This window comes from Microcaecilia unicolor, chromosome 1, assembly GCF_901765095.1.
Source record: "Microcaecilia unicolor chromosome 1, aMicUni1.1, whole genome shotgun sequence".
NCBI lineage: Eukaryota > Metazoa > Chordata > Amphibia > Gymnophiona > Siphonopidae > Microcaecilia > Microcaecilia unicolor.
In genome coordinates, this window is record NC_044031.1 from 673,368,470 (window position 1) to 673,389,581 (window position 21,112).

A 21,112-nucleotide genomic window follows, 5' to 3' on the forward strand; every position below is an offset into this window, starting at 1 on the left:
GTTTAAAATGGGAAACTTAAAAGCTTGAGCATCTGCAGGGATTAAACAGCTAAGAAATTCAGATCTGTGATGGGGAGAGCCGTCTAGAAGCCTCGCCCATAAGTTCTGTAACACTCATCCACTCCCCCTTTCTTTAATGGCATCACTGAAAGGCAAAGCCCCCCCTCCCCCCACTGTAAAGTAGACCGGTGTAGAGAAAAGGAGACAGAGAAGCTTATGAATCTAAGGCAGGATATCCAGCCACAGAAGCAGAGTCAATGAAACCCTTCAGCTTCCTCCTCTTCCTCGCAGAGCTGTCACACGGGTCTGTGCTCTGAAAAAATGAGGCAAAAGACTGATTAAGACTAGGAAACACAGGGAAAAACCCACGAGATTGTGGATGAGACCAAAAACACAGAGGGAGAGAAGTGACTGAGAAGAGAGCGAGAAAGATGACACCCCGGGGGACAAGAGAGTGAGAAGTACATTCAAGTGAGAGAGACGGACTGGATAATATTTTCCTTTTGTCTGGCTGAAGTACTGTTATCAACATGACCTGCATTGCCGACTTTTTCACCTATGAAACCACCAAGTCAGTGGTGGTGAAAAGCTGGACCATTGGAGTGATAAACCGTGCTGTGCAGCTCCTCATTATCACTTACTTTATCGGGTACGTGTGTGTGTGTGAATCACAATTAACTGTGAGTTATGTCACCCATCACCGTATCTTTTTGGGTATACACAGGGAGAGATCTGTACTGACTGTGATACTTTAGATTGGGCTAATGTGAAAATTGTGTGTGTGTGTGTGTGTGTGTGTGTGTGTGTGTGTGAGTGTGAGAAAGAGAGATCTGTGCAGATCCTTTCGATTAGGCTAATGTTAACATAATCTAAGTGTGTGACAGAGTAGTGTCAGCGTGTATAATCAGCGCGGGCAGTGTAGCACTTGGATTGTTGCGCGGGTATTTCTTTCTCAGTGTTTAGGTATTTGGATATTTACAGCTGATGCTGTTTTTTGGTGGGTAAGATCTGGTAAGAAAAGGACGGGTGGGTAAGATCTGGTAAGAAAGGACGTTGCAAAGATTCCAGGCCTAGTGGGATGAGATAGAACAGAAAGACCTGACAGGACATCCCTCATGGGTCACAACAATATTTTATTTATTTAATTACAGTATTTATTATCCACACGATCTATATATCCTCTGCAGAGTACAACTAAAAGACTCGGGCGTTCAACAACACTCATTATAAATCAAACAATTAAATATTCAGCAGTACACATTTTCTCCTTTTCCCTGCTCATAACTACTGATGATTTCTTTAGTCTCATTGTAAAACTGAACGATTGTCATCTCAGTCCTAACAAAACAGAGTCTCTACACAACTTCCTGTCAGCCCACAGTGCGTGTTTGTGTGCTAGGGCTGTATACGCATATGCAATTCATACCTAGTGTATATCTTCACTGTATGCACATCTTGAAAGATGTGGCTATAAATTATTATTATTATTATTATTATTATTGCCATATACTCAAATGTTTTGTCAGAACAATGATTTGGATTAGTGAAAATGTCTTCAATAATATTGACACAGTGGGGGCTTCTGATTTTGTTTTAATTGATAACATGTCCCATCCCTTTCTGATGCAGAAAAAAAAGGGATTTATTGGATAAACTCTGTAAACACATCACTTCTTGAACATTCTCACCTCTCTCCTTGCTTATCATCCCCCCCCCCCCTCCGTTTTTGTGCCTTTTCTGGGCTGAGGACTCCTGAGTGACACAAAATTACATATTTGATTCCACCAGAAAAGGTTCCCAGCAATAGCACCTGTGGCTTGAAAACACCAAGTTTCATGGCCAAACATCTAAATTTACCATTTCTAAATACCTAAGAATAGACGCCTTAATTACATGGTATCATTGATATGATATCGCTGTAGTTTTGGCACACGGTATTACAGGAAATGCTGAAGGATTAAGACTCTGTAGTACAGCTATTCATATATGATACTATACTATGGGGTTTTATGTACTGCTGTTATTCCAAAAGGATTCAAAGTGGTTTAGAGTAGATAGAAGAAATTCCAATAATAAGGAGGATTACATAATACAGTAAACCAAAAACACATATAAATTCAAAAAGTCTTTAAAGTAAATCAAAATTATTGTCTAAAATAGGTAAGTTTTTATCATTTTTCTAAAAGAAAAGTAAGAAGATACCAGCTTCAACTTCAAAGGCAGTTTGTTCCATACTCTGGTCCCATCAAAAGGAAAAGAAACCTAAAAAAAAACTTGAATTTTTTTTTAAAAGAGGAAAAATCTAACTTCAAAGCTCTCATAAAACCCAGCTTTCTATCTACAGATGGAAATGCCAGCAACTTGCTCAAGCCCTCAGAATTTAAACCAAATATTGATTTGAATATTAAGCAATGAATTTTAAAGCCAAGACGTTTATATATCGTCAGCCAATGAAAATCATGGAAAATAAAAGATGCACTTTCAAAACACCCAATGCCACTTATCAGTCTAACGGCCGTATTTTGCGTCAGTTGTAAATGCTTTAGCTGCTTAGTTGAAATCTGGGAATAAAGTGAATTACAGGAATCCAGCTGGGGCAGCAGAACTGATTGAGCTAAAGTTCTAAAATCTTCTTTCACTAATGAGGATCTTATTGCCGTAACTGTCGGAGCCTAAAGAAAAATCTTCTGCTAAGGGTGTTTACCTGTTTCTCAAATGATAATGTAGAGCCTATAATTACACCCAGCACTCTGGAATGGTCTTTTTTCAGTTCTTCCCCTGAAAACAATGTAACCATTGTGTTTGGGAGTTGAAATGTCTCTCCAAAGCAGAGTATTTTTGTTTTCTGTCTGTTCACTTACCACACAACACAAATTAGAATACATTAATAGTGTGATTCATGCTGCTCCATAGCTGTACAAAGTGCTATACAAAATCATTACCTTTAACTGTATCCCTTAAGTTAGGGATCTTTTACGTAGATACACTGGCGTTTTTAGCGTGTGCTAAAATTAGGCCCTTGGAGGGGCATAACTGAACGCGGACGCCCATCTCCATGGGCGACTGTCTCCGAGGATGGGTCCGTGAAGGGGAGGGACAGACCGTATTTTCGAAAAAGATGGGGTGTCCATCTTTTGTTTCGATAATACGGTTGGTGCCGGGCAAATGCATCGGATTTGGGCGGATTTGAGCTGGGCGGTATCGGTTTTCAGCGATAATGGAAACCGAAGGTGCCCAGCACAAAAACGAACAACTCCAAGGCATCTGGTCGTGGGAGGGGCCAGGATTTGTAGTGCACCGGTTCCCCTCACATGCCAGGACACCAACTGGGCACCCTAGGGGGCATTTGTAAAAAGTAAAAAAAAAAAAAATTAAAATACCTCCCAAGTCCATAGCTCCCTTCCCTTGGGTGCTGAGCCCCCCCCCCCCAAATCCCCCCCAAAACCCATTCTCCACAACTCTACACCATTACCATAGCACTTATGGGTGAAGGGGAGCACCTAGATGTGGATACAGTGGGTTTTGGGGGCGGTTTGGAGCGCTCCCAGTTACCAGCACAAGTGTAACAGGTAGGGGGGGATGGGCCTGGGTCCACCTGGCTGAAATCCACTGCACCCACTAAACCTGCTCCAGGGACCTGCATACTGCTGTGATGGAGCTGGGTATGACATTTGAGGCTGGAAAAAAAAAGTTTTTAAAGTTCTTTTTTTTTTTTTTGGTGTGAAGGGGTTAGTGACCACTGGGGGAGTCAGGGGAGGTCATCCCCGATTCCCTCCGGTGGTCATCTGGGCAGTTGGGGCACTTTTTGAGGACTTGTTCGTGAAAAAAAAAGGGTCCAAAAAAAGCAGCCCAAATTCTCGCTACTGCTGCCCTTCTTTTTTCCATTATCGACCAAGTGCGCCCATCTCTCCTCGGCCAATAAACACGACCCAGTCCCACCTTCACCACGCCTCCGACACGCGCCCGTCAACTTTGTTCGTTCCCACGACAGACTGCAGGTGGAGGCGCCCAAAATCGGCTTTCGATTATACCGATTTGGGCGCCCAGGAGAGAAAGGCGCCCATCTCCCGATTTGGGTCGAAATATGAGCATCTTTCTCTTTCGAAAATAAGCCTGTTGATAAATGCTAAAGGACACCAATGTATTCCTATGGGCGTCTTTAGCATTTAGCACGCACCTGTTGTTAATGTGCGCTAAAAACACCAATGCGCCTACGTAAAAGACCCCCTTAGTGAGGTAAAGTGCCTGAATGGGAAAGAATTTGTTAATGAAAAAGGGCCCCCGACCAACCACAAAGATTGGGAATCAAAAGATATGAACAATTTCTTCAAACCTTTGCGGTTGGTCGGGGGGGGGGGGGGGGGGGTTGACAGATGATTATAGAAAACAGGCACGAGACAAAGATTGTCTGATTGCCACAGACCTGCAGTGGCAGGTCTGTCTTTCAGAAGTCTTTCCCCCTTATCTTTTGTTAAGTGATGTGAATCACATGTTGTATTTTGTCCGCTCTGTGTGTGGTACCATTGAGGTTGACTTTGAGCATGATTTCCCCCTTTTTATGCATTAATGAAAAAGGGGCAACACCTTTGAACTCTGATCAGGATAAAACTCCTCTTCTGCACTCTCGACTAGATTCAGTAAATGGTGCCCACATTTGGGCGCTGAAAAAAAAACAATTCGCGTCAAGTGCTATTCTATAAATGGCGCTCGGAGTTGCATGCTGTTTATACAATACTACTTAGAGCCAATTTCCGCACCAAACTTTGGGCATGAGGATTTACACTAACTGAAATCTGGTGTAAATCCTGGCGTGTAAGTTAGGCACGGATCCCTGGTATTCAGTAACACTGCGTGCATCTTTAGTGAATGCCCCTGACACGCCCATGCCCTACCTGTGGCCACGCCCTTTTTGAGTTGCACATCATAAAATTTATGTGCAGGTCTTTATAGAATAGCGCCTAGCAAGATGCATTGCAAATTCTAATTGGAGCCAATTAACTGCAATAATTGGTCATTAGTGCCCAATTATTGCTAGTTAATGGCTTATTACTCAGATAAGGAGCATGCACCCAAATTTGGGTGCACAATTTTGGGTGCCATGTATAGAATCCAGGGGTTAGTGCCTCTACAGCCCAAGTATTCTTACTGTTTCTGGGAAGGTTTAGTACATTCACAGAGTAACATGGAGGGGCATAATCGAATGGGGCCGCCCATCTATAAGGGCGGCCATCTCTGGGGATGGCCCTGGGAAGGGGCGGAGCTAACTGTATTATTGAACAAGATGGGCGGCCATCTTTCATTTCGATAATACGGTTGGGGCCAGCCAAATCTCAACATTTAGGTCAACCTTAGAGATGGTCGACATAAATGTTGAGATCACCGGACTTAGAGATGGGCGGCTTCGGTTTTCGCCGATAATGGAAACCGAGGCCGGCCATCTCAAACCCGGCCAAATCCAAGGCATTTGGTCGTGGGAGGAGCCAGCATTTGCAGTGCACTGGTCCCCCTCACATGCCAGGACATCAACTGGGCACCCTAGGGGGCACTGCAGTGGACTTTATGAATTGATCCCAGGTACATAGCTCCCTTCCCTTGGATGCTGAGCCCCCCCAAAACCCACTACCCACAATTGTAAACCACTATCATAGCCCTTATGGGTGAAGGGGCACCTACATGTGGGTACAGTGGGTTTTGGGGGGGGGGTTGGAGGGCTCAACATTTACCACCACAAGTGTAACAGGTAGGGGGGGATGGGCCTGGGTCCGCCTGCCTGAAGTGCACTGCACCCAGTAAAACTGCTCAAGGGACCTGCATACTGCTGTGATGGAGCTGGGTATGACATTTGAGGCTGGCATAGAAGCTGGCGAAAAAATGTTAAATTTTTTTTTTTTTAGGGTGGGAGAGTGTTGGTGACCACTGGGGGAGTAAGGGGAGGTCATCCCCGATTCCCTCCGGTGGTTATCTGGTTAGTTTGGACACTTTTTTGAAGCTTGGTCCTGAAAATAAATGGACCAAGTAAAGTCGGCGAAATGCTCATCAGGGCCGCCCTTCTTTTTTCCATTATCGGCTGAGGGCGGCCAAGTGTTAAGCATGCCCCCTTCCCGCCTTCCATACCCTGTGGAAACGCCCCCTTTAACTTTGGCCGGCTCTGCGAGAGGAAGCAGTTGGAGCCGGCCAAAATCAGCTTTCGATTATACCGATTTGGCTGGGTTCAAGAGATGGCCGGCCATCTCCCGATTTGTGTCGGAAGATGGCCGGCGATCTCCTTCGAAAATAAGCAGGATAGTCAGTGCTTTTTTCTAGCAAAAAAGGTGCCAGTACTTCAGGGGTGGGGTGATGACTGAAGGACCCACCCCACAATAGACAGGCTCTCTGCAACCAGTCACAGAATCTATGACAAGGCAGAACTGGTGTGTTCAGCCTGAGATCTTTCATTAAAACTTGGGGACCATTGGTCAATTTTAGCAGACAATGGAAAAGGTGCCGGTACTCAGTACCCCCTCATAAAAAGCCCTGAACATAGTAAATGAGTGCATAAAAAGGTCAAGTGGCTTGCTCAGTCTGCTAATTATTCTGGTCTCCACTGCCAAGGATATATCCCAGCAGCCAGTCACACAAGCTTGATCTCTTGTAGGATAGCACTCTTATCCAAGTCAACTTCTATTGCCTTCCTCTTTGGATCTCCACTGTTCCTTCCTGTTGCATATAGGTTTCCACATTGGTTTTAATACCCTTTAGTCTCTCCCTTTTCTCACCCTAACCCTGAAACAATCCAAGCAGCTACCGAAACAAGAGAGATCATGCTCCAAACATTCAATCACCTAGGTCCCCTTGACCTTGCTGGGTAGTTCTCAGCCACAAACCTATTGGCACTGAGTCGATTAGTTGCTCAGGAATTATGATCTGTTGATACTAACCCTACGCCTTCATAGCTGGCTATGGAGCTCATTTTCAAAAGAGAAAAACGTCGAAAAAGTGTCATAGAGCACCGTTTGGATGTTTTTCTTCTAAAAACATCCAAATTGGTATTTTCAAAACCTATTTTGCAGACGTTTATCTATGCATCCAAATCACAAGGTGGCGTGTTGTGGGTGTTTCTGGATTAAGGTGTGTCTAACACTTGGACATTGTACAGCCATAATGGAATAAAACAGAACTAAAACTAAGACGTTTTGGTCTAGACCTGTTTTCAGAATGAATAGGGCACAAAATGGTACCCTAAATAACCAGATGACCACTGGAGGAAATCAAGGGTGACCCCCCAATACCTCTCCTAGTGGTCACTGCCCCCGTCCCACCCCCCAAAATTGTGAATAAAACTATGACTTACCAGCCTCTATGACAGCCTTAGATGTTAAAAGTCAAGTCTATTAGAGCAGCATGCAGGTCCCTGGAGTAGTGTAGTAGTCGGTGCAGTGCATTATGGAGTGAGGGAGCCAGGCCCATATCTCCCTTTCCCTGTCACACTTATGGTGGAAACTGTACCCACATATGGGTGCCCCTTCACCCATAAGGGCTATTGTAGTGGTGTACAGTGGGGGACAGTGTGGTTTGGGTGGGCTTTGGAGAGCTCAGGGGACAAGATAAGGGAGCAAAGGTGAGATATGCACCTAGGAGTATTTTCATGAAGTGCACAGAAGTGCCCTCTAGGGTGCCCCATTGCTCTCCTGTGATGTTTGGGGGACCAGTCTACTAAAAATGCTGGCTCCTCCTACATCCCAATGGCATGAATCTCTACATTTTGCACGTATTTATTTTTTGTTTTGTTTTTTTGAAAATGGACCAATAAACAAAACAACCAAAGCATAAAACCTTGTTCGAAGCAGTATTTAATAAAAAAAAGATAGACATTTTTCTTTTTCGAAAATGACCTCCTTTCCTATTTGGATTTTGGACGTTTTGTGCAAAACGTCCAAAGTCGGACTTAGGCATATCGAAAATGCCTCTCCATGTCACCAGATTTCCTCAGTTTCGTAATCTCATTTCTACAGCTCTTTATTTATTTATTTTTATTTATTTATTGCATTTGTATCCCACATTTTCCCACCTTTTTGCGGGTTCAGTGTGGCTTACAATATGAGATGAATGATGGAAATATCTGATCCACGTATGTTCAGATTTTACCTCAAAGGTGGCCTCCCCTCCATCGCTGGTAGACCCTATTCTAAGCTTTGTTATCTTTCTCTTTGATTCTTACAGTCCTATAGATAAGTCAATATTCATGCCCTCTTCCATTCTTTACCACTGAGTTCTGTAACATGTATTCACCAACTGCTACTTCTCATTTCTATAGTGCTACTAGAAGTACACAGCACTGTACACTAAACATGTAAGAGATAGTCCTTGCTCGGCAGAGCATACAATCTAATCAAGACAAGACAAATAGGACAAACAAGGGATAAGGGTATTGCTTATGGTGGAAATGTTAAAACAGACATAGGTACTGAACAAGTGAATAGGGGTTAGGAGTTAAAAGCAGCCCAAAAAGGTGGGCTTTTAGCCTAGATTTGAATACAGCTAGAGACGGAGCTTTGATGTACTGACTCAGAAAGTATATTCCAGGCATACAGTGCAGTAATAAATAATAGGAATGGCGTCTGGAGTTGGCAGTGGACGAGAAGGGTACATACTTATCCTATTCTATGCAGTGGAGGACAAGGGTACATAGTTACCCAATTCTATATAGTATATGTGTGTATATATATATACACCAGGGGGAGGGGAGGGGAGGGGGCAGTCCTAGCAGTAATTGGCAGCACAGTCACGTTGGCGCACACTGCCTGATTACCACATGAGTAGTACATGAGCCCTCTCTGCCAAGTAAATTGGTGACGTTAAGGGCTCAGGGAGTAAATAGTTGCACACTACTTTTCGTCTACTATTCAGAAAAATGTTGAAGACCCATCTCTTCAAGAAAGCTTACCCTAATGACCTAACTTAACTTTTTAAGCCCACCCCCATGATTCCTGCCCTGGCGATTATTATACCTTCGACCATGTCTCACAATCTCCTTATGCTCATTCCTCAATCTCTTCCTCTCCATCCTTCCTACTCCTTACCCCTCCCAATCTCTTCTCCTTTTGCTCATCCTATCTTTGTTTACCTCTCCATGCTCAATTTACATATCCTCAAAACCCCACTACTACTATGTTTACTACAACTTGTAACATTCTCCTTCAAGACTTTGTAATTCTATTTACTATGTAAGCCACATCAATGTGCGTGAAAGCACGGGGTACAAATGTAATTAATAATAATAATAATTAGCACACAGCCATTTACTGCCCCATTAAAAAAGGCCTTTTTTTGAGCCGTGATAAAAAATGGTCCAGAGTGTGCCAATTTCTCCAGTCCAAATTAGCACAGGCCACTTTTTACTGCAGCTTAGTAAAAGGACCCCTAAATTAGGCGCAGATCTCCTATATTCTATAATAGTGCATGCATCTTACATGAATGCCCCTGACTCACCTGTGCACCTCCCATGGCCATGCCCCCTCTTCAGCTGCTCTCTAAAAATGTTATGTGCACCTCTTTATAGAATAGCACTTAGCAAGTTATGTGCGTAAATTCAAATAAGTGCATAAGCATCACCATGCTGGGACAGACCAAGGGTCCATCGAGCCCAGCACCCTGACACCGACAGCGGCCAAAAGAACAAGCAATTTGTCCCACCCATCATAGAAATACTGTATTATTCTCTCGTCCATTCAATAACAACCTATGGCTTTTTCCTCCAGGAAGCTGTCCAACCCTTTTTTGAAGTCCGCTAAGTTAACCGCCTTAACCACCTTTTCCGGCAGCGAATTCCAGAGTTTAACTACGCATTGAGTGAAGAAAAATTTCCTCCGCTTCGTTTTAAATTTACCACACTGCAGCTTCATTGCATGCCCCCTTGTCCTAGTATTTTTGGAAAGCGTAAACAGACACTCCACATCAACCCGTTCCATTCCACTCATTATCTTATAGACCTCTATCATATCTCCCCTCAGCCACCTTTTCTCCAAGCTAAAGAGCCGCAGCCTCTTTAGCCTATCCAATTAGCACCAAAAATTGATTGCCAGTGCCCAATTATTGGTGCTAATTGTCTCATTGCTCAATTGGGTACATTCCAAAATTTGTGCATGCAGTTTTCAGCACCATTTAAAGAATTTGGGGAGTATGTGCGTACATGTTAGACCTGTAAAGACCCTGGTGCATTTATGCACTGTCGGCCCCATTTACCAAGCTGTGGCAAAAGGGGTCCTGCACTGGTATTGGGTAAAATGGAAGTCTCTCTTTCCTGCAGGAAATGGCCATGCGGCAAGTAAAGCACTTGCCGTGCGGACATTTCGGGGGAAGCCCTTACCGCCAGCCATTGATGTGGCAGTAAGGGCTCCCACACTAACCCGGTGGTAACCAGGGTGGGAAGTACCACCAGGCTGCTGTGGTAGCCCGGCGGTACTTCCTGTTTAGCAAGCAGTAAGCCCGCGTTGGGCTTACAGCCGCTTAGTAAAAGGGGCCCTATGTGAGTTGTGCACGTAAATTGTATTATTTATTTATTTATGCATTTGTAGCCCACATTTTCCAATCTAGATATCAGTTCAATGTGGCTTATAGTTTACTTCGGATAGGGAATTTACAATATTGTTTGGGTTAGTCGAGAGTTTAATTTATATCAATATATCTATATCTGTAATGATAATGCTTCTTAACACTCAGCTGGCACTTATATAATATAATGCTTATACTTATATACAATATAATGCTTAACACTCAGCTATATCCACAAATGTGCATCATACACACAGAGGAGTAAATTCTATAAATGGTACTAAAAAATTGGTCCGACCCCCCTACCCCGCTTAAGCGGAGAGTCATGCATAAATTTAGGCATGGCCATTTGCACCAACGAAAACGTGGTGCAAATGCCCCTACCTAAATTTACACGTGGAACACCATTATTCTGTAATTATATATGTGACTTGAAGCCACGCCCCTGTTCTGCTCGAAAAGCCCATGAACCTCCCATTTCTGTGCCCCTTTTTTGAGCTTGCATAAATATTAGGCATGGATCCCATGCCTAACTTTACATGCAGTGGTCCCAATTAAATCTAATTAGTTCCAATAATTGATGTTAAATAGCCAATTATTGGCACTAATTGGTTTGTTATTCAATTAAATTGCACACATAAATGGGAACACGCCTATATTTTTCATGCACAATTTTTGGTGACCTTTACAGAATCAGGGGGATAAGGGCTAGTGTTCTGTAACTTTTGCATGGATTAACTGGCGTGTCACCTTATAGAATGAGGGGTTAAGTTTTTTTCCATATGACATTCTATTTCATTCAATGCAAGCATTGAGTGCAAAGTACAAAATCCTGCAAACAGGGTTTAAAAAATGTTTGGACAAGTTCCTAAAAGAAAAGTTCATAAGCCATTATCGTGGGGTGCTCAAGCACTTAGGCCCCGATGCTCAAAAGTAAACAAAGGCGCTAGAGGCCGTTAGCACTGTACTATCACCCGCACTACACAGAATATTCAGAAACCTAGAGCGTAGGACCAAACGGGCGTGCAGACGAACAGAGCAAGATCATCACATATCGTTATCCCCATGTCCTCCTCTTCTTTTGTACACAGATGTACTTCACTCCCCTATCCTGCACCATTCCCTCAAGTTTTTGCAGCCCTAATGCATGACCCTGAATTTTTTTTTTATAGCTTTAAATCTTAGTTACCAAATTCTAGATTGTTCTTTAAGTTTCTCTAGATCTCTCCTTATGCTATGCACATCATCAGGAGGTGTGTACCCTATTTCACTGTTGGTCAGGTATGTCTTAAGGCTGTAGATATATTACATACTCAGGCTAGACATTTATGCTTTCACTATGGGTCAGGCATGTTGTAAGGCAGTGCTGCTCAAATATTTTCTGGCTGCAACCTCATGATTGCGGTTGCAGCAAGATCCACAACCATGTGAGATGGAGTGCCTGCCCAGCTTGCAACCTGAAATGCGGCATGCATGACCCCATTTGGAGTCACAACCTACACTGTGGGAAGCACTATTGCAAGGTTATAGGTATATAACACACTCAGGCTATACATTTATAGATTATACTATGGGCCAGTTTTGCCGTAAGGTAATAGATATATCACATGCTCGGTATATATGTTTATGTTTATACAATGAAACATATATGTTGTAAGGTTATAGGTATATAATATGCTTGGGATAGACATTTATGGCTAAACTACAGGTCAGGTATATTGTATGGTAGGTGTAATACATGGTGTAATACATAGTCATGGGTTTGATAGATCATAGTGAAGTATTCCTACAGTTATGTGTATTTACAGTTCATCACATGTTAATGGTATATATCTAAATATTCTAAAGGGGCAGGCATTCTTATGCAGTGCTATAGGTCTAGCGCATTCAGGTAATATTATGCCAATGCTGCTGGTTTAGTACTTAATGGCGCTGACATTCCTACAGTCTAAGTCAGTATGATACAATATAGCATAGTAACAATGTAGTCTAGCTGTAGGATTCTTGTGGTGGCATTGTACCTTACTATTTTGCATTTTATCACATGTGACCTCATTTATAAAAGGCTCTATTTCATTGTGTGCCTATGAGGAAACATTTTACCCATGGATACAGAAACATATACAAGAAATTCTGAAAAGCCACTTACCATAGCATTTGAAAGTTGGAGGTGCATCCAGGGGCAAAGACAGAGCCAGAGACAGTGCAAGAGTATTAGGCAACCCTTCAGCCTTGTACTTCTTCATGAATATGCTATGATGCAGTATTCCCATGGTTATGCATTATGTTACTCGACCTCTGTGGTTATACCATAGATTTGTTCCGGTGGTCTTTACTCTTGGTCTTTACTATGGGACCTGAAGGATCATTTGCAGGAAGGTAGGTGAGTGGAAAATGGGGGCAGGTAGAGCTGCTGGCTGCTGTCCTGGATCTCAGGCTGGCAGTGAGCGTGAACATATGCCCCCCCCCCCCCAATATTCAAAATCATTTAACCAGCCAGGAATGGCGCCTGGCAGGTAAAATGGCACTTAGCTGTCAATCATTCTATAAGTATCTACATAACAATCTTTGTCCCATCCATGTCATAATGATAGAAAGTGATTTATACCCCACACCTAAAATGTGAATTGGAAGCCTCGATAATTCCACAGATATCTCTACCCATGTCATAACGATGAAAAACAATTTGTACCTTCAACCTAAAATGTACATTGTAAGCCACTTTGAACCAAAACCTGTTTTTGGATAACAGTGGGATACAAGAATGCATAAATAAATAAATACATAAATAAAATCTGGTGACATTCAGCAAGGTTCCACATTAGGAGTCATCGACCTGAAAAGGGATCTAGGTGTCATCGCTGATGATATGTTGAAACCCTCTGCTCAGTGTGGCAGTGGCTAAGAAAGCAAATAGAATATTAGGTATTATTAGGAAAGGAATGGAAAACAAAAATGAGGATGTTATAATGCCTTTGTATCGCTCTATGGTGCAACCGCAACTTGAATACTGTGTGCAATTCTGGTCACCGCATTTCAAAAAAGATATAGTTGAATTAGAAAAGGTATAGAGAAGGGTAACAAAAATGATAAAGGGGATGAAATGACTTCCCTATGAGGAAAGGCTAAAGTGGCTTGGGCTCTTGAGCTTGAAGAAGAGACAGCTGAGGGGAGATATGATAGCGGTCTATAAAATAATGAATAGAGTGGAATGAGTAGACGTGAATTGCTTGTTTACTCTTTCCAAAAATACTAGGACTAGGGGGCATGCAATGAAGCTACAAAGTAGTAAATTTAAAACAAATTGGAGAAAATATTCACTCAATGTGTAATTAAACTCTGGAATTCATTGCCAGAGAATGTGGTAAAAGCAGTTAACTTAGCGGGTTTTAAAAAAAGGTTTGGATAGCTTCCTAAAAGAAAAGTCCATAAGCCATTATTAAGCAGTATAAAATGTAGTGTACTGTTTTGTGATCTTGCCAGGTACTTGTGACCTATATTGTTCACTGTTGGAAACAGGATGCTGGGCTTGATGGACCTTTGGTCTGTCCCAGTATGGCAACACTTATGAACTTATGTAGATAGCTGACTGTCTCCTGCTGAATACTGCTGGTCAGCGCTTAGCGGACAGCCAGTTATATTGCACAATATAACCAGCTATCTGCCGCTTTTCAAAGCATTGCCGGCTAAGTTTGGCAGCCAAATCTGGCCGCATCAATAGCTGATCTATCTTTGGCCGGTTTCAACTTAGCTGGCCAGCGCTGAATATCAACTTGGCCGTTTAAGTTTGACCTGGCCAAAAATAAAACGGATATTCAATGCTGGTCACTGGAAATGGCCCAGCATTGAATATTCCCGGCTCATCGCTGAGCGCAGGCGGAAGCCTGGCTACTTTCCAGAGTCTGAACATTGGCCTCATGATATCTACATGCTTATACTCTATCCAGCACCAGCACTAGGGTGGAGCATTACTAGCATTTAAGGGTCCTACATTTGCCTGAGCACAGCTGAGAGGCACATTTGGGCATATTTTCAAAGCATTTAGACTTACAAAGTTACATATTAACCTATGGAACTTTGTAAGGCTAAGTGCTTTGAAAATATGCCTGTCTGTGGTTTTGGGGGATTCCAAACAGCAGGTTTTAGAGGAGGAACAAGGAGAGAGAGAGTGGCAGCAGACTTCATTTTAGTTTGCTATATGCTAATATCTTTATAGTGCTGTATACTGATTTGGACATTTTTGGAAATGGTAAAGAGCTATAAGTGTTGTGCTCATTTGCTTTCTTCAGTCCCTTTGGCTTTCATTCAATGGGTTACTTCTGGAATTAATGAATTATTACAGCTGAGTTCTTTTCTTTTGGATATGGGAAAGATTATTTTAACTCTGATACCCAAGGGATCAGACTTGGACCTCACTTTGCCTTCAAACTTCCACCCGGTTGCTAGAATTACTTTTCTCACCAACCTTACAGAATTTTATGTGAGTCGATTGTTTGCTAATTAGTTGGATAAATTCTTGTGTTTGCATTTTGTTTTTCAGATTGGGTCACAGCACAGAAACACTTCTTTTGGTGCTGACTTCTTATGCTAAGAGACATGGAGGGGTATAATTGAACGGGGCCGGCCATCTGTATAGCTGGCCCCGTAAAGCGGCATACCCGACCGCGTTATCGAAACAAGATGGCCGGCCATCTTTCGTTTCGATAATACGGTCGGAGCCGGCCAAATCTTAACATTTGGGCCAGGGGCGTATCTGCGTGGGGCCACAGGGGTCTTGGCCCCCACAGATTTCGCCCTGGACCCCCCTACTGCTGTCAACCCTACCATGCTGCCGTTGCTTACCTTTACTGGTGGGGGACGTCAGACTCCGAACTGGATTCAACAGCTATACAGCAGGGGCCGGCCATGGAGGACGAAGAACTTTACAGACCTCGGGTCGGATGGCGGGGGTTGGGGTCCCCCGCCAGCTGAAGACATATTTTTAAAGGCAGCGGCACTGGCAGGTGGAAGCGGACCTCGGCTGGTGGGGGTTGGGGTCCCACGCCAGTAAAGGTAAGCAACGGCAGCGAGGTAGGGTTGGCAGCGGGGGGATGCAGAGAGTCGTTGGTGGCGGGAGGGGGTCTGTCAATGGCGGGGGGGGTGCGGTGGCGGCAGGGGGGGTCTGGCAATGGCGGGGGGGGGGGGGGCTAAAATGTGCCCCTCCCTCTGGCTCTGGCCCCCCCTACCGCCGGTCTCCAGATACGCCCCTGATTTGGGCTGGCTCTAGAGATGGCCGGCATTGGTTTCCGGCGATAATGAAAACTAATGCCGGCAATCTCAAACCCGGCCAAATCGAAGCCATTTGGTTGTGGGAGGAGCCAGCATTTGTAGTGCACTGGTCCCCCTGACATGCCAGGACACCAACAGGGCACCCTAGGGGGCACTGCAGTGGACTTCAAAAATTACTCCCAGGTTCCATAGCTCCCTTACCTTGGGTGCTGAGCCCCCCAAATCCCCCCCAAAACCCACTCCCCATAACTCTACACCACTACCATAGCCCTTAGGGATGAAGGGGGGCACCTACATGTGGGTACAGTGAGTTTTTGGGGGGTTGGAGGGCTCCCATTTACCACCACAAGTTTAACAGGTAGGGGGGGAGGGGCCTGGGTCCACCTGCCTGAGGTGCACTGCACCCACAAAAAAAACTGCTCCAGGGACCTGCATACTGCTGTCAGGGAGCTGGGTATGACATTTGTGGCTGGCAAAAAATATTTTTAATTTTTTTTTTTTTTTTTTTTTTTAGGGTGGGAGGCGGTTAGTGACCACTGGGAGAGTAAGGGGAAGTCATCCCCAATTCCCTCCGGTGGTCATCTGGTCAATTGGGCACTTTTTTGAGGCTTGGTCCTAAAAATAAATGGACCAAGTGAAGCTGGCCAAATGCTCGTCAGAGCCGGCCTTCTTTTTTCCATTATCGGCCGAAGCTGGCCATCTCGTAACCACTCCCCTGTCCCGCCTTCTGTACCCTACCGACATGCCCCCTTTAACTTTGACCGGCTCTGCGACGGAAAGCAGTTGGAGCCGGCCAAAATCGGCTTTTGATTATACTGATTTGGTTGGGTTTAGGAGATGGCCAGCCATCTCCCGATTTGTGTCGGAAGATGGCCGGCCATCTCCTTCGAAAATAAGCAGGAAATAGGTGGGAAAATGTGGGATACAAATGTAACAAATAATAATAATAAAATAGTTTTGTTTCCATTTGATATTTCCGTTGAATGAAATAGGTATTGGGGGTCCTGTGTTCAAGTGGAGTGAAGGAGTGGCCTAGTGGTTAGGGGGGGGTGGACTTTGATCCTGAGGAACTGAGTTCAATTCCCACTTCAGTCACAGGCAGCTCCTTGTGACTCTGGGCAAGCCACTTAACCCTCCATTGCCCCAGGTACAAATAAGTACCTGTATACAATATGTAAGCCGCATTGAGCCTGCCATGAGTGGGAAAGCGCGGGGTACAAATGTAACAAAAAAAAGTAGTTTTATAGTATTAGGAAGGACAATGTGTTATCTCAGTTTTGGTTTCTGAGTTGTGGGGTGCCTCAAGGCTCCCCTTCATCTCCTCCTCTTTTTAACTTTTTTAAATGGCATCCTTAGGTAGTATTCAGCTGAATTTCGATGAGATCTTGTTATCCTATGCAGATGGTATTTTTTTTATTAGTACCAGTGTTAGATGAACTGCATAATACTGCGAACAGAATCTCTTCTTGCATGGAAAAGATTCAACGCTGAACTCTAGAAAACATGCTAAAACTTAACTCCGACAAAAGTAAAATTCTTTGGTTTATTGGCCCTAATTTGACTGTGCTTAAGCAGATTGTTTTGGCACAAAATAAAACTTCCTTGATCGAGGATAAAGCAAGAGTCTTGGGAGTGATTTTAGATTCCTCCCTGACTCTTGAGCCACAAATTAATTAGATCTGGAGGAAGACGATTTTTAAACTGAGACAATTAAGATTAATTAGATCATATTTTGATCAGTCTGCTTACGCTTTATTGGTCCAGATACTGATTCTTCCACACCTGGATTATTGTAATGTGCTTTATCTGGGATTATCATCCAGGCAATTAAGGAAACTGCAATTTATCCAAAATACATCTATCAGGTTGATATTTAACCTGAGGAAATTTGATAATATTGCTTCCAGTGCAGCAGAGGATCCTGTTTAAATCTGTCTGCATTGTGTTTCAGGCCATTTATGGTCTTGTATCGTCTTTAGTTACAGATTTGGTATGTATCTCCATGAATAGATTCTCAAAGCGGCTGTATTGCCTAGTGATTTTACCATCTGTGGTATTGAAGGGGGCCCAGTTTCTTAAAATAGCTAATACCATCTTTCCTAATTTTATGATTCCTTATTGGAATTCTCTATTATTAGAACAGAAACTATTTATCTGTCCTTTTGTAGGAAGCTTACAATTTTTTTGTTTGCCTAAATGCATTCTATGGAAGATTAGTTCTTGACTCAGGAAGTGTATTTTTTATATTGTATTATGATAATGGGTTATTGTAATTTTATTGTATATTTTTTATGTGATGTAAATTGCATTTGACCCTATTAGGGGATTTATGTGATATATAAGAATTATATTGACATTGATATTTGTGTATCCATGATATGGATATCTTTATACATAAACAATGGCATTCTACATTACAGGGCACTACACCAATCAGTGTGCACAATGGATGTGGTGTAGAGCGCAGTCATTCTCAACCCAGTTCTTGGGACAAACCCCATCAATTGGGTTTTCAGGATATCTATATTGAATATGCATGACATAGATTTGCATGCACTGCCTGTTTGGTATGCAAATCTATTTCATGCATATTCATTGTGGATATCGAACTCTAGTATAGAAGATGGAAATGTAATAGATGAAGGCAGAACCCAGTGTCCAAATTAGCATGGAGTCAAAGGGGTCCCCAACTCCCCTACATTTTGAAATGGTTTATTTAGCTATTGGCTTGTGAAAGCTACACAGGGTCCATAATTTGGCTCCCAAGCTCTATTTAAGGGTCCCCAGCATCTCCCTCTGCTTAGACCTCTCCAACTCCACCAGGGACTGCCAAGGCTACATGACTGGCTGAGGAGAGTACTCTTTTGCTCAAGTTCAGATCTGTTCAGATCCCTCCATGTTGAGTTTCAGGCAGGTCTCTCTTTAGTTAGTTAGCTGTGTTCTCCTCCCTTCCCTCACTATCACTATCCTTATATACACCTGTTTTTGTTGCCAATCGGTTTGGGGATCATACATCACTTCCAGAAGCCCTAGAGCCTAGAATGTGCACTGGCTGAGGGAACTTTCCAGTTAAATGGAGCACAACCTTATCATGTGCTTTATAAAGTTATTTATACTAGGTCTAGCAGGACGCTGAAATGTGTCTCCTTGCAGAAGCAGGAGGAACATTCTGGGTCCCTTCTCTACAGAAATGTCACTCAAAGCTAGCTGTTTTTCAAAACTGAAGGTGAGTATAAAAGTGGGAATGGCCACTGCCTTCATTCCTTAAAGGGACCCCAAAGATGTAGGAGGTAAAGGAGTGGGTTTCCACCCAGAGGCTCATGAAGAACCTTCGTCCTTACTATAGAAACCAAGGAGTAGGAAAAGAAAGGGGGAAAGCAAGGAATAAGAAAGGAGAGTGAGGACTAAAGGGATTAAACCAAACTCTCAGCTCAATCCAGGGGCACAGAATGCTCACAGAAGGAGTAAGGAGGGGATCATGAAGAAGAGATCTCTAGGAAGAGGAGAGGGAAGCTGCTAAAATGTTCCACATCCCAAGAAACAGGAAGGGAGTGGATCCAAAAAGTAAGTGAAAGTCCATGTGAATAACCTGATGTGAGAAGAGGTAGGACCCAAGTTTTGGGCATATCCTCCTTGCTTTAATTCAGAGGGATTGCACATATTATGGACTAAGAGGAGAGAAGTCCCAAATAGGAGGGATTTGTCAGTGTTTTACTGCACAGATGAGAGTGAGAAGGAGCAACAGAGTGGGTCTACCTCTGGCCCTATACATTTTACAGCACTAAGAGGCTGAAGGGATGCATGTACTAGGGCTGCTGCAGGTCCCAATCATCTAAAAGGAACTTGTGTGGAACAGAGAGTGCAGGCCCTTTCCAAGAGAGGAGATATACAGAGGAGAGATGCAGGAGAGCAGGATCAACAACCTACAATGAAGGTGACCAGAACTGTGAGTAAGTTTGAAATCTTTTGTCAGCATTGTAATTTATTCTTGTGGTCTATGGACCAAATTCTATAACTAGTGCCAAAAAAAAAAAAAACAACACACTAAGTGCCATTCTATAAACAACGCTGAAAGTTAGGCATTGTTTATAGAATACACTTAGGACTAGATTCTATATATCATGCCTAAAAAAATTGATGCCAAAAAAATACATCTAGGCATATTCTATAAAGTAAATTTAGGCCTACTTTATAGAATATGCTTAAATTTCCATGCAGTTTCTAGAACACGCTGAGTGCCCATCCATGTGACTAAATTTAGTGACAAGCAGTTATACCAAGCAAAACTTGGTATAAATGCCAAAGCCTAAATTAGGTGTGGACCGGGTACATTCTATAACAATGCCTACAGCTTTTAGAAAGGGCCAAGACCTGCCCATTCCAAACCCATGGCCACACCCCTTTTTCAGCTATGCAACTTAGAATTTACGCTTATCACATTACAGAATACACTTAGACAGTTGTGTGTGTAAATAATGCCAATTAGTGTCAATTGCTTGTTAATTGGCAATTCTCGGCACCGATTGGTTTGTAAATTAATTAAGTTGCATGCGCAAATCCAGACTATGACCAGATTTGCACACACAACATAAATCATACTATATAGAATCCGGGGGTTAGCGTCTAACTTTAGACATGAGGATTTACACTAAGTAAACCTTGGTGTAAATTCTCATGTCAAAATTAGGCACAAATCCACCTTATTCTATAACAGCGCGCATAAATTCTAGGAATGCCCCTGATCTGTCCATGGCCCTCCCATGGCCATGCCCCCTTTTTAAAGCAATGCATAAATTTTATGCGTGGATCTACATGACTAAAAATGCACGCATATATTTCAATTGAGGACAATTAGTGCCAATAATTGATTATTAGCACCAAATTATTGATGCTAATTGTCTCATTAATTAAATTGCACATGCAAATTAGGAATTTGCATACGCAATTTTAAGCACCATTTGAAGAATTTCAGGGTGTATATCTTTTTCAGGAACTTCTCAAGGAATTATGGTGCCCTAAGCCAACTTGCTTTGATGCCCCCTGGCACCCTCCTGCATTTCTTCCATCCCTGGCACCCCTTCCAGCATTGCTTCTGTCCCCAGTGCCCATGGGTCTAGCATCTCTCCCTCACTTGATAGGTCCAGCATCTCTCCCTTTCTCTCCCCACACCCCTGGTTCAGTCTCTCTCTCTCTCTCCCTCCCTCTTCCACTGAGGTCCTGTATACTTTACCTTGGCTCCCAGCTGCGGCAGCAGCGTGAACAGCAGATAGCATTCAGCTTGCCCCTGCATTTTCCCTCTGCTGCATCCCACCCA

General features: G+C 43.2%; 1 protein-coding gene across 1 annotated transcript in view; it reads left to right on the forward strand.

Moving 5' to 3' along the window:
• The first annotated feature begins 303 nt into the window (after positions 1-303).
• Positions 304-21,112, forward strand: part of P2RX3 (purinergic receptor P2X 3) — a 68,432-nt gene continuing 47,623 nt past the window's right edge. Inside the window, exon 1 of the mRNA XM_030190363.1 lies at positions 304-649. Within this exon, the coding sequence (XP_030046223.1) occupies positions 531-649 (119 nt within the window). The 5' untranslated portion in view covers positions 304-530. The remainder of the gene's footprint in view (positions 650-21,112) is intronic.